This window comes from Neodiprion virginianus, chromosome 1 (genome assembly GCF_021901495.1).
Source record: "Neodiprion virginianus isolate iyNeoVirg1 chromosome 1, iyNeoVirg1.1, whole genome shotgun sequence".
NCBI classification, from domain to species: Eukaryota; Metazoa; Arthropoda; class Insecta; order Hymenoptera; family Diprionidae; genus Neodiprion; species Neodiprion virginianus.
In genome coordinates, this window is record NC_060877.1 from 9,313,916 (window position 1) to 9,327,831 (window position 13,916).

The 13,916-nt window shown below is 37.9% G+C and overlaps 1 protein-coding gene across 2 annotated transcripts; it reads right to left on the minus strand.

Moving 5' to 3' along the window:
- Window positions 1–138: 138 nt before the first annotated feature.
- LOC124301746 (organic cation transporter protein-like) lies at window positions 139–13,907 on the minus strand. 2 transcript variants are annotated; one of them, XM_046757128.1, is made up of 9 exons: window positions 13,786–13,907; window positions 4,522–5,259; window positions 4,081–4,339; window positions 3,779–3,947; window positions 3,162–3,392; window positions 2,837–3,051; window positions 2,570–2,751; window positions 2,356–2,492; window positions 139–1,646 (listed from the first exon to the last, which is right to left on the minus strand). In XM_046757128.1, exons 1-9 carry the CDS (start codon window positions 13,798–13,800, stop codon window positions 1,535–1,537), a joined length of 2,058 nt encoding a protein of 685 aa, XP_046613084.1. In that variant the 5' UTR covers window positions 13,801–13,907; the 3' UTR covers window positions 139–1,534. The 2 variants fall into 2 exon arrangements, with proteins under 2 accessions (XP_046613084.1, XP_046613092.1); XM_046757136.1 differs by lacking the exon at window positions 13,786–13,907 and adding an exon at window positions 8,326–8,427.
- Between the last annotated feature and the right edge of the window lie 9 nt (window positions 13,908–13,916).

Consider the following 13,916-nt stretch of genomic DNA (forward strand, 5'->3'; position numbering starts at 1 on the left):
TGATTCGGACTGCGACAAATATTTTCGAAAATTTCACGTTACCCCTGATTCCAAGGAGATATTGCACGGATGAGCCGCCCTTCAGTGTTGAATAACAACCTAGGCTGGAATCAGGTTTTTATATACGTGTGACAAATGTTACTTCAGTACTAATTAATTTATTGAAACATATTGGTGACACCTGTATACATTGAATTGAATGAAAAAGTCTGAGTACAGCATCCACCGAAGCGAAAACTCCTACACAATAATTAAGTATATTTTCCAGTGTCACGTTGCGTCAATCGCTATCGTAACAAGTGTCGACAAAAATTATAAATAGGCGATATACCATATGTGAGGATTAAGGGACTATTATAGTTACCTGTGCGATAGGTTATTGGCTATCCATTTGACGCGTTATTTAGTTATTCTATCGTTTGTGTAAATTCAAAATTTTTGCATACGACAAAAACATGTTTCAGATATTAACCAATTATACCACTTCAAGCGGAGTTAATTTCCTAACGCGGCGTAATTTTTTACTCGTCAAGTTTCGCTCAGATTTTTGTTAAAGAATACAAGACCGACCATCGATTTCACTCCTGATCAGACGTGTCGGTCAGGAAATTATAGAAAATTAGCACGATGCGAATGTACGAGACGTATTTCTAATTATCCAATAAAGAGGATTATAAAAAATTGCTCCCTTGTTAGCTTCTTTCGTATTCTTTTCCTCCTCCCCATCAATGGACCTAATAATTATAGACTTAACTTATAGGCACACAATTGATCGTAATTGGTTGTATACTGATAGGAATGTCGCGGTGCAACCAAAAAGGAAAAGATGCGGTACTCGTCCAGGAATTCTCAATTCAGATTACATAGCTGTTTATATAAGTCTAAATGTAAGTCGAGAATGCTCGAAAAGTCCTGTAACTCATGGAGTTGAAATCGCGAAAAATTATTAATGTAGCTGACAATTGAAGATTTTCAACATACGTTGTCATTTTTGCGTGGTTTGACACAGTCATATTTGTCCACGAAGTAATTGCAATTGGTTTCATTTATATATCAATGGGAGTATTTTCCTCTCAATTTCACCCATTGTTTCCAGCGTTTACCACGTATAGTTCAGCCGCTATTTAATTTTTCGACGAGTGAGATCGATTTCACGTGCATATCGATTCTAAGATACCGTACGAAAGATATTTGTACGCGAACCTCAAAAATGGACCCTGATTCTCGCTGATTGTAATAAGGAAAAAAAAAGATGACGATAAAAACTAGGCATTAAAAACAGTATCAAAATCTGCTAGAGTTCCGTACACCGGAATCATTAACTAGATATAATAAATATAAGTTTCATGCCTCTCGCGGTTGGCGCACTTTGCGAAAACCACAAAGAGGCGGTAACTAATTCCACGAAATTATGCAGGCGGCATTATTGATCGTAGAATTAGTTTAACGTTGTCGTTGACATCGGTGGATGGAAACTGATGTCCATTTATACATCGTATCGATTCTGCTGCGCACAACTTCACCGTTTGCAATATCATCCGTTTTGTTTCTCGTTATACACTCCGTTTCCTTGGGTCTTCAACGGTTTCATTATTTCAATATCAGTCATCTGTTTCACGTCTTCCTCGTCATCACCGCGTATCTTCCTAAAATAGACAAACTCGTGAATTCAAGCGGTTTCAGATGGTAATTATTATTTTAACTCTTCGATATTTCAATATTTTTCGCATTTTCTTATTACAATAATCTCTTGCGTTATCCTGTTTTCATTTTAAGGAACGGCAGTCGATGAATCACTGCGAAAAACATGTCTATCGATAATTGAACGTTGAATATCAGTATCTCAAATACTAACCGGTTCTCGGACATCCAATGTGTTTACGTTTATTGACCGGAAACGTGAGGATATGAAAAAAAATTTTATGCTCATTTTCCCCGAAGCCGAGGGATCGGTTTTAATGACTCATCGATTTGATGTACACCCGATTTCAAGATTTCACGGATTTCAAATGATTTCAAAAGATTTCAAAAGACTTCATGGGATTTCAAAGGATTTTTCAAAATAAAATTCCAAGGATTTCAAAATATTTCGAGGATCTTAAGAGATTTCAGAAAACTTTAAAAGATTTCGGGGATTTCAAAGGATATCAAAAGTTTACAAGAGACGTTATGAGATTTTAAAGAATTGTTTCAAAGGGAAATTTCAGAGATTACAAAAGATTTCAGAAGATTTCAAGAGATTTCACAAGATTTCCGGAAAATGGTACACCAGATTTCACGAGTGATTAACTCGTCGACCGAACCCAATTTCTTGGCTTCCTCAACAACGACTTGACTGGTGGCCTGAATACGTACTTTCCGAATTGTTCACCGTCCTGTATCGATTCTGGTAACTTTTTGTTCAGCGTTTCCGGGAGAAGCAGTGACATTATTCCGCCAATCAGTGCGCAGACGCCAAAAATAACCATCGGTAAAGGTGTCCAAATTTCCGACTGTAAGCGTAACGAGAAGCCGGCGTGAGAATCGAGGAGGAATCGTCGAGCAATGTCGTTGCAGTTGAATCACTTACCAAGTGGTTGATGTACGGCGCTATGACTCCCCCTATCCGGGCAAAGGTCGAACAAGCTCCAAGACCGACGTTTCTAATCACAGTGGGAAACTGTTCGGCAGTAAATACGTAAACGGCACCGTAAGAGGATGTGATTGCCAATTTTCCCAGCATCGCGAAAAGCGTGACCATCCACGGCATATCTGCACGGTGAAATTACAAGGAAGGATATGAAATCGGATCTCGGATGAGGATCGCAATTGTCAAGCCTGGTATAACGCTACTCACTCGCTGGAACAATTAATGTCAGGAGCAACGACGTCCCGGCGAGTAACATACAACCGCATAAAATAATCTTTCTTCCCCATCTGTTTAACGTGAAAAGTAGGAATGTGTAAGCTGGTACTTCAACGAGGCCACCAATTAAAAAATTCACGTAATCGTTACCTCCGAGATTGGAAGTGTTCCAAGACAGTCCGTAATACGTACCACTGTTTACAAACCTGTGGAAGCGGAAAGGGGGAACAAATTGATTACCAATACATTCGATTTCGATAAAACGTCGTGACGTTGTTCTAGCGCGTTCAATCGGAAATACGGATAAAGTTCTGACCAGTTGAAGAAAAGCAACAGGCTTTTGTTCCGCAAATTCGGATATCTGAAGAGGTCGAGCAACGTCGGCTCGTTCATATCTGGCTTGCTGTCGCTGTCGCTCGTCAGCAAATTATCCAAAGTGTCTTTTGGTAGGTCTACACCGTTCTCCGCGGATGCCTTCTGGAGTAAGTCCTTCGCCTCCTCCACGCGTCCTTTGGTCAGCAGCCATCGGGCGGATTCGGGAATAAACCTATCGGCAGTAAGAAAATTATGTGCAAGATGGGTTTCGTTGTAATAGCGGTTAAGATGTTAGAGTTGTAAGAAAATTTGGTCCAGGTGACCATTTGTCGCGATTATACCAGTCAATACGGTACATTTGGATTATTGCAAGATCGAACCTGTTTCTTTAGCTTGTAGCATCTTTTTCTTTTTTTTTTGTGACGATTAAAGCGTCAACATCAATTCATTGTTGTATAAAGTATTAGTAAGTACCGGTAACAGATGCTAGATTTTTCAATGACAGTGAGAAAACCGATTTTCACTTCGTACCAACAAGTATATGTAAAAAATGAGACCAGTTAATCTCCTTAGGGTAACCACAACTGGAAATTTCTCTTCGTTCAAAAACGCGCTTACCACCAATAGACGAGGAATGCCAGACTCGGGATGGTGATGGCGATCTGCAGATATCTCCAATCGGTAATGTGGTAGGCAAAACCGGCAACGAGGATGTACCCAGTGGTGAAAAAGAGTTGGCAACCAACGCCGGCTACCAATCGTTTCTTTGGTCCGACCATTTCGAGCGCTGAAACACGAACAATGTTTTACAAATCAGAAGTGGATCGTGCCGTGCAGGTTTCGAAACTATTCTCTATTCACCGTGAAAGAGAAAGAGAAAGAGAAAGAGGGAGAGGCGAAAGGCATGAACTCGTCCTTACCGATAACATAAGCCACCAGAAACACCCCGCTGGTTGTCGAACCCAGAATCAATCTGAAGATTACATACGAAATGTACTCGGGGCACAGGGCGACAATTATGCCACCGACTAATTGTATCACCAGAGACAAGAAGAATATTGGTCTTCGACCGTAGCTGTCGGAGAGTGCACCGAATATCATTGAACCCACCATAACTCCCACCATGAATAACGAGTCACCCGTTGCTCTAAGCCATGCCTTTTTGCAGACCAGGTTCCACTGAAACAGGAAAGTCAGCAAAGGAACGTGTTAATTGGCGATACGATGGAACGATGGAAGTCAAAGTTCCTCCTTCACTCTTTGTTGCTGAAATTGTCAATCGTTCTTCGAAGTTTGTCGGTATGCTGTTATGAATTATGTAAACGAGTCTGCGGATATATGCTTTAAGTAACAACTCTCACCTGAGTCGTGGTCGTGAGTGCGTACACTGTTTTATTGTAAACAAAGGAGTCGCACTCGACAACTGAGGCATTGAAGGTAACATTCGCACCGGACTGATAGTAATCTTCTGAAAAATCTATGTCGTATCTTTCGCACTGTGAAAAGGTCTTGGTTTTGTTGTCCCACGGGTAGGTCATATTCATAATATTGTCGGGTAAGTCTAGGGTCGCGTTTTCCGGATATTCGTTAGGTCTCAGACACCGGAAGTCAGTCTTCGCGCCAAGAAAAACACCGCTCATTTTATGAAAGGCACAGGATATCGCTGGCAGGCACAAAAGCAGGTATATCCTCTTTTGGTATCGTCCAAATTCACCCATGTGCAAAATCACGTCGTCGTAGGCCATATTTTTCTTCTTCGCTTTTCCCTCCTCCGATATTCCGTTTTGAAAATTTCCCTCCGGCGGGGCTGATATTGTACCGTTTTGCGGAATTAATTTCTCTTTGCAGAACGGTTCCTTAGAGTCCGAATTTGCGATGGGCGAGTCGACGATTATTATCAACGGCACTTGTTCACCACTTTCATCAAACTTTTCAACCTCTTCCGATCGCTTCACGCGTTCGTTTGCTCTCAAAGCTTCCTCAGTCTTCGCTACGACATCATTAGTTATACACACTTCGCTAGTGTTATCAATTTCCTTGAAATCGGACCGTACAGAGAGTCGAGGATTCGCTTCCGCTTCTTCGGAAACGTTCGAATCCTGGAACAGAAAATCTTCGTCTTACTAACTAAGAATTGCAATACGGTAAACAGAAAGAACAATATCATATCGGTTCGATGTGTTTTATCTCATCGTTGAAATGTTAACCGAAATTTGGAATTGCCTTATAATTAAAACTCTTTGTGGCGGGTCTGACGTGATTCATAAGAAGAACATAAAAAGAAAAAACACTCGGATGAAGAGGGGAGATTTGGTAATGACATTCGTGTTTGATTACAAGTTCAAAGTCTGATTTGTGATATAGCTGGTGTATGAAAAACGTTGTATGTTCTGCTTTTAAACTCGTCGTAAATCATGACGTCATGCGTCACAACCTCGTGAAAAGCACACTCGACACTGGTAATAAAATAACAATCCCGGCTATTTATACATAGTATATAATTCGCAAAATTATTTGACTGGAAATTTATTAATCGAGAGGTTATAAAAGTCGGAACGTATCACTTTCGAGTGATATAATACATATATACATATATATATATATAGGGACATCTAACGGGTTTTCTGATTATTATTTAATTAAAATACATGAAAAACATTTTCTCACTCAGATTTCAATATTTTATTCAATATTTACACATTTCCCATTACATTGGGTCCCTATTAAATATCAACTAAAGAGTTCCAGGAGTATCTTATTGACACAAACTGATCCGCTGGCAGCTGTAAGAACGAAATAAAATTTTACTAACAATTATCCATCATAAATTCGATCAAAAAGGAAAAAAAAGATTAAAAATCAAATGTGCCCGATTGAGTAAGAGATCATTATTCATCCATTCATTAAATAATATAATACGCACTCTACGTGTGTTGTACTATAAGTAAAGCCGAAGATTTAGCCGAATGGATTAGTCGAGAGTTGAAGTGGTGATAAATTTTTTTTAGAGCGTCAGGCCTGCGGACCTGCGCAACGAGATAACAAATCACTCTTAATTGATGTCACGTGCCCGCGGTGATAGCAACGTGCAGTAACGACTTGTAACCGGAAACGAAGACTTCCGTTCATTGATAGAATTTTCGTTAAACTCGAGATACGATAGTACGATTCTAATTATCTTCTTCGATGTATCGCCCAAAATTTTATTTTGCACGATCAGAGTTTACGGGTTAAAATTGCGTTGATTTTTTCCTTTTCCTTGCCTTTCAAACGTACGTACGTCATAAATTGTCTGGTCGATGATTCGACGACGATGTTACGGAATCAAAAGAGACAGCTGTAAATTGGGGTCGAGCTATTGAAACCTAGGATTATAATGTCTCGTGCAGATTCGTTTAGTCCTTTATACTACTGAACTTCAACCTCAACCAGCGATGCGACACGATACGTATAATCGAGTTTGTCGACCACGTGAATATGAAATTATGTTTTTGCACATTACAGCATATAATGGTATTGTAAGCTTTCGTAGACGTTGGCGGGTCGGTAAACCTTGTCGATAATGGAGTGATACTTGCGCTATACGTAATATTAAATATATCGACGACTCAGAAACGTTTCAATTCTGCACCACGTGTGGACGTGTGTGTATTATGCGATATAGCCACTTGTTAATAGATTTATTCGTGTCAATTGTCCAGACAGCCGTGCACGCAGAACTCGAGTCACAGAGTGTAGGTTCAATTCCATTCATCGTTCAATGTTCAACAGTATAGGTACACACATCCATGCGTACCATGCATGTATACTGCATAGATTTTACGACACCGGCGTATAGGTATAATACGTGTACCTATAACGCGCATGCTTGATCACTGCGATGTGTACATTTGAATTTAAAATACCGACGTGAAAGTTGAACGGCGTATGCACGTAAAACTTATTCGATCTTTTAATAGTTTATAAATTTAACGGTCATTCGTGAAGATGAGAAAACCTTTGAATATTATCTTTTATACAAATATAACGTATATACTATATGTATATGTTGTGTATCTAATGTGTCGAACTGTGAATCAATTTTTCACATTTTTCGCCAATACGTATATATTAGGATAGTCCTTATGTCAAATCGGCCTTAAATAATTAAAAAAAAACCGCCTAATTTTTTCAGATTCTTTATTTCAACTCTAACTCCTTCCGCCAACAGGGTGGGTTTATCTACATTCTCAGTATACATTTTATCGTAGGAGTAATAATGTTCAAAAAAATTCGGAACTGGAAAGTTTTAGTGGGCGTTAGTGCTACTGTCTGAGAAAAAATTCACATCATCGTACGAGGGAATCTGGACGAATTGCACTTCGTCTAAGCAAAAATAAAAGTCAGATTTCGAGGGTGTGCAATTCGTCGGATCTGCCTGGTACGATGATGTGAATTTTTTCTCAGATAGAAGCACTAATGCCGACTAAGATCTCGTAGTTAGGGATTTTTTTTTAACACAATTATTCTTACAATAAAATATACCGAGATCTTGTCCGAAATACGTATATTTTAAATGCGGAAACTCACCCTGTTGGTAAAAATCTGTAAAAATGAGGCAATTGTTTTTGAATTATTTGAAGTTGATTTGGGGGGAGAGGGGGATTCGTCGACACCCTAAACAAGGACCACCCTAGTATATGTTTCTCTTTTATATTTCAATAAAGTTTGCGTTTCGTGCCAGCGAATCATTACAGAATTAAAAACTTGAATAAGCCCAAAAGACTTGGTTCAAAATTTTTTTTTGTCAAAACAACGGTATCTGGAAATTCGATGAATTTGCAGATTTCAGGGCAGAAAACGGATTACAATACGTTCACGAATGAATTTGTCCACATTGAAGTAGGTGTAAAATGAAACAAAAAAGAAGGATCGATTCAAAAATCAGGATGTCGGTTTATCTTTCATTTCTCCATACACGGTATAGTTAAATGTAATAATACGAATTACCTATGATGCATATATATTTAAAACGATTTCATAGAACAAAAATTCCCCCGAACCGAGTTAAGTTTGGAAGAGAGAGAAGGAAAACAATCGAGTGAAATAAAATCCCTCGACTCGCGCCTAGGATTAAGTGGATAGAAAGAGAGGAGTTATTTTTAAAATTGGTCTCTCAAAAATACCTGAAATTTCACCTCACAAATACACACGTCAGGTATTTCACCAATTCGACGTTCGCGCTTGACGGCGTTTAGACGTCGACTGACGCTTGCATCTGGCGCGGATCGGAGCTTGTCGGCATGCGTGTAAGCTCATGCGCCAAGAGAGCTCGGAACTTTTATTATATACCTATATATGTATTAAATATCAGCCCTGAATCGAAAAATATTTCTATGCGATGGCGTCGCCGCATTTATCGTACCTACCGCACTTTTCCTAACGGACGTTGCACCGCGTCCACGTCGTACATTTTTATCATTTTAATTGTTGTTGGAAAATTATCTAGCAGTTTTGCGATAGCGATTCGTACGGAATATATCATCGGTTTTAATTATTTTAAATAATCGAATTTCAAGCTTGATACGCGCTTTCGTTATATTTATAAGTCAGCTTTTGGAACTGATCGAAAATTAATGCATAAAGGCTAACGGATTTTTTACCATTTCATTGTTGTAATTCAAATATCAGCCTACTGCCAGTGCCGGTCTGAACGAAAACGAGGCTTTGAAACAAATTGCATACAACAAAATAATTATTTATTAAATTACGATATTTGTTACCGTCAAGGATCACTTCGTACCTTGTGAATCGTATGATCCCTGAGTGATCGAGTAGCGAAGAAAAAGTAAGAGATTCACAAGTGCGAAGAATAAGATTGGTACTTTTCGTAAACGCGAAACGGCGAAGACGTCCCATAATGCTCAAAAGAAAATATTCATTAGTAAAGCGCGATTATTGTTCAAATTGTTGAACGGGTTATTGCTGGATTGGTTAATTTAATTGTTTGTTTCGAACAACGTTCGCTTGTTCTGTGTATAATTTGAATATCGTTATTAGCATAATAGATATATTTCTATTATCGCCGGCACCCAACAGTTTTCGTTTGACTCTTGACTATCCCTACATTATTTATTCAGTAGTTTTACCATCAAATTGCAATTCATTTAAATTATTCTACAAATTATTGTCGTCTAACGTATTAAACTCAACGAGTTCTTGTCCCCACTTATGCATCGAATTTTATAAATTATTGTCAAGCGGAAAAACAAATTATTTTCTACGAATATACGAAAGTGGAATAATGAAATCTCGTGGGAAACGATGTTACATACCTCACGTATAATTTAACTATAAGCGGATTCTCTAGTTTATCCCTCTTATCCCTCTTGTTCGCAATTCGAGACTGGATACAGCCACTGCAGATATTTAGATGGGCTAAAAATACATTTTAGTTAATGGGATCTAGTCGTTTTGCACCTTGCCGGTTCGGACCGAACGGAGTTAACGTTCGCGGCCCCGACAAGGCAGTCCAGTCGGGTATTCAAATTCCTTGCTATCCCTTTCCCGGCTGCGTAACGAAACGTGCAGCCTATCGGCGTGTGGAATTTTTGCAAACAAGAGATAAAAAAAAATTAAAATTCAGTGAAGAACATTATCATTTTTCAAAGCGGTTGAAAATTGTGACCGTATTTAGAACGAGACTGACTTGAAACCCTTGTACGAGAGTCGATTAATTTTTTTGAAAAATGGCAACATGTTTATTTATAAAAATATAGTAATTGATAAACAAGCTGAATAAAATCAATCTTTCAAATTATTATTATATTAATTGAAATTTGTTTTCAACCGGCAGACTCTATCAGAGATTTAGTTTTTCATTTTTGTTCTTATATATTACACATGTACGTCGATGTTTGTATAGAAAAAGAGCAGAGTTTAGCATCTCGATACTTTTTTCTTATAGAAATTATCATGAAGGGGAATTTCCTGAAGAATGGTTTATTACTTAATTCTGCAGCGATAACGTTATAAGTTATACGTGTTACTGATGAGTATATATATATACACACACATACAATTATCTTATCGGACTGATTTATTAATCAGAAACGCGATGTGTTTTCATCCCCAAGTATCAGCGATGTTATTAGAAAATTTATATGGTGTACAGAAATAGCTGCAGGGCAAACATTTATAGAAGATGGGAAAAGTCTAGTCGACTAGAAAATAATGAGCCAATTGTCTACATGAAGTTAGATTGCATATATTTTTGCAGTCGTTTCTGGGGATTGGATTTTCTGAAAATGCGTTATCATTCAGCTTTTTTCCGCCACCAGTCAATTGTTGATTGACAGTTTTTGCGATTATATTGATATCAGCCAGTAGAAACGTTATAATAATATACTATAAACCAGAGGTGTAACGTAATTTTAACTTTGGAGTTATTTCATATCGCGATTGTAACTTTTGCTGTACCTACAAACAGTCGCAAAGTACGATAAAAAAAAATAAAATAAAATAAATAAATAAATAAAATAACTGCATCTGTTATAAAAAGTATTTTCAAGTACAATTATCATTCACACGAACTTGAGTGATGATTTATTACGGCTCTGAGAAATTTTACGATGGAAAATCAAATATTGTATCATTTAGTGGTACGCGTGTGATTAAAATGAAAGTCCATGCGATAAAGAGTTTCTTCTTTTTTTTAAGATGAATGTAGATGTCAGATGTTACGTTCGTAATTGCTAGGAAAATAAGATTCTAGATAGTTATAAGATCTAAGATAATTTCTAAGATTAGAAAAAATGTTAGTAAAAATTTAGTGACTCCAAATGAGAACGAGTGAATTTTGCCTTGAATATTGTGTAACGAAATCCTCGTAACTCGAATCATCGTGACAACGTAGTTTCAGTAAACCAAGCTATACTTTCTACGTTTTGACGAAAATTTGGCAACTGTTTTATGTTTTATTTTTTAAGTTTTATTTTCTTAAACTATGGTTTTTCCTTGCTTCGAACTCTTATGCAATGTAAAAGATTATGCTAAATAGGGGAAAAAAAAGTAATAGTCATGTGAAATAACATGCGTGGCGTTGGAATTCCAGTGATGGTTACGCTTCACTACTGTATCTCAACGTCGTGGTCGCAGTCGCGTTGATTAGATACATCGTCAGAAATTTCACGGTGTCAACAAAAGTCAACAGCGATTAGTCTAAAATTGAACATCATCGGTGTAAATCGTTCGATTCGTGACACCAAGTGGTCTTAAGATCAACACCGAAATGATGTTGGACTTCTATAGAATATTTTCGGTGTTGCATTTAACACCGCATTTCTAACAGTGTAAATTTCAAATTAACGTTCTATCTGTACTTTTAATGTGCTAATTTTTGTCTAGTGGTGTGGACGACTTCCATAAGTTATACGCGTTGAATCGCTTCAATATAGTTAAAAATCCGAATCCTATGGGTAGTGAAAATGTCAAAATAAATGTTTGAACAAAAAAAAAAAAAAAACAAGAAGAAGAAGAAGAAGAAGGAAAACAATCGTCAAAATCTTTGTTCATGTATCGGTGATTTCTTTCCTCCATCTAAGAAATCGAAGTTTAAAAACCGAGTAATAAAAATGCGATCGAATCTGTGTGTGTAATTTTCTGAATACCGCGATCGCGGATTGGCTGCAGGTCTCGATTATCGCAATGTTACTTCGAATAACCTTTCCTTCCGACCTTTTCCTCGCATTTCGAGGCCGTATTTCGCGCGTTCGACGTATGATCGAGAAGTTGTCGATCATACTTTAAAGTAGGGGAGATGGACGAGAGCGTCGCGTCGCGTCGGCGAGGCTCGTTTTAGTGCATTAAAATTCTTCGGCGGGCCCTGACGTCCCTGACACGACCCTTTTAGCTACTTGGCTACATGGGACCTGCATAATCAAGTCTATTTATAGCGAAGTCGTCCCGCTAGTTTCAGCGGTGCGAAAAAATGCGACTGGTTTTCTCGGACCAAAAAATACTCTGACTCCTGCAGCCGAGAGATCGGCGGCTCTCTCTTACACTCCCGGAATTGTTAACTCAACATCAACCAGAAGGACTGCCTCCTGCACCGGCATCTCTGCAGTCTAGACGCTCATCGCCACGGCTTTAACCACCTTGAGCAATCTGCTAAATTGCCACAATTTTCCATAATATCTTTCAAGGAAAGGAAACCGATCGACGATCAAGGACTACTTCTTCTTCTTCTTCTTCTTCTTCTTTGGAGGAATTCAATGAATGATCAAGGTTTTACGTTTATGGTATAGGTATGTCTTCAAATTTTTGACCTGCACCCTGCCTTCGGAACTACATTTTTCCTTTTGTTTCAGTGATATTTCTATACTATCACAATTCAGAAGCGTACTCGTGATTGATAAAAGTGATTGATTTGATATTACTCGTCCCTCAAATTATTCAATTTCGTTCGTATACTTTAAAAATTTGTTAGTTGCCGTACGCGATTGTTTTTTTGTTACCCTTACATACTTCAAATTTTGCTGTCGAAGTATTTCAGAAGTCTTGGAATCGAGACTGCAGATGAAGTCTTTGAAACATTTGAAAAAATTATCAGTATATTTTTTACCTTTTCTGTAATAAGCTATGAACTGTTTTTTTTTTTTTTGAAAATGAAACTGAGTTTTGTCTCTATTGTAAAACATAATTTTATATGTTCTCCCAGTTCAAATTCTGCAAATTCATCATTTACGACGTAGAATTTCGTAATTCTTTAACGATTATAAAAACATCGAATGCTTTCTGGTTGCGATCGCTGAAAGACGGATGCGTCCCTTAACGCAGGCTTTTCATATACAAAAATCTAGTGAAATTAACTGACGTGCAAACATCCAAGAAGTAAAATTCACTGCTTATTTAGTTTATCGTTAGTCGCACCCTTCGCAATAATTCTTGGATAATATGAAATTCTAAATATCACGCTGAACACATGGGGTTCGACTCTTGATACATTCTAATAATTAGTTGCAAATCCAATGTCTTTGGATGTTCATTTTCGATATGACGTCACTTTTTGTGACGTAGGGTGCGAAAAACCGAATAGACACAGGTGTACCTACTTTGAACAAGGTTTCTTGAATAAAAAAAGGATCAAAATCCCGTTTGTAAATTGCATAAACAAAGGTAAAAGTAACAAATGAATGCACATTGAACGAGTATGGATGCGTGACTGATAAAGTAGAAATTGTTCGCGCAAAGTTCATGGTATGCATATATAATGAGAACCACTGGGAACGGGTGAAAAGTACGGAACGCCATCTTTGGTGATGATTCAAAAATAAGTTAAAGACTGTGTATGTTTATAACCAAATTCAGCCCCGTCGTTCATTTGACAATTAATGATAATAAGAATAAATTCGTTAAGGGTGTGAACATTGGAGGGGTATAAAGTGGGGAAAAAACATCGGAAGAAAATTTTGCACCCATGATGGAAGAATGAAATCGATATTTGACAAAGTTTGCGGAAGGCGTGTCCTTTCGCTTGTGAAGTCACGTGCCGCACAGCCCTCTGAATGCCACTCGGTTCAATTTCCCAAGTTAAAACGAAGAGTTCACGATCAATATGGTGCGAATATTATAGCTTTTATACGTACATTGACGCCGTCCATCTTGACGCGGGGTAATTTTTCTTCCGCGAACAAATTTAACTACGTTAAATCAAATTTCACAATGATTATTACGGCCGGCATGTCTGCGGGATAAAAAATGTGAAAACGCGACGTCG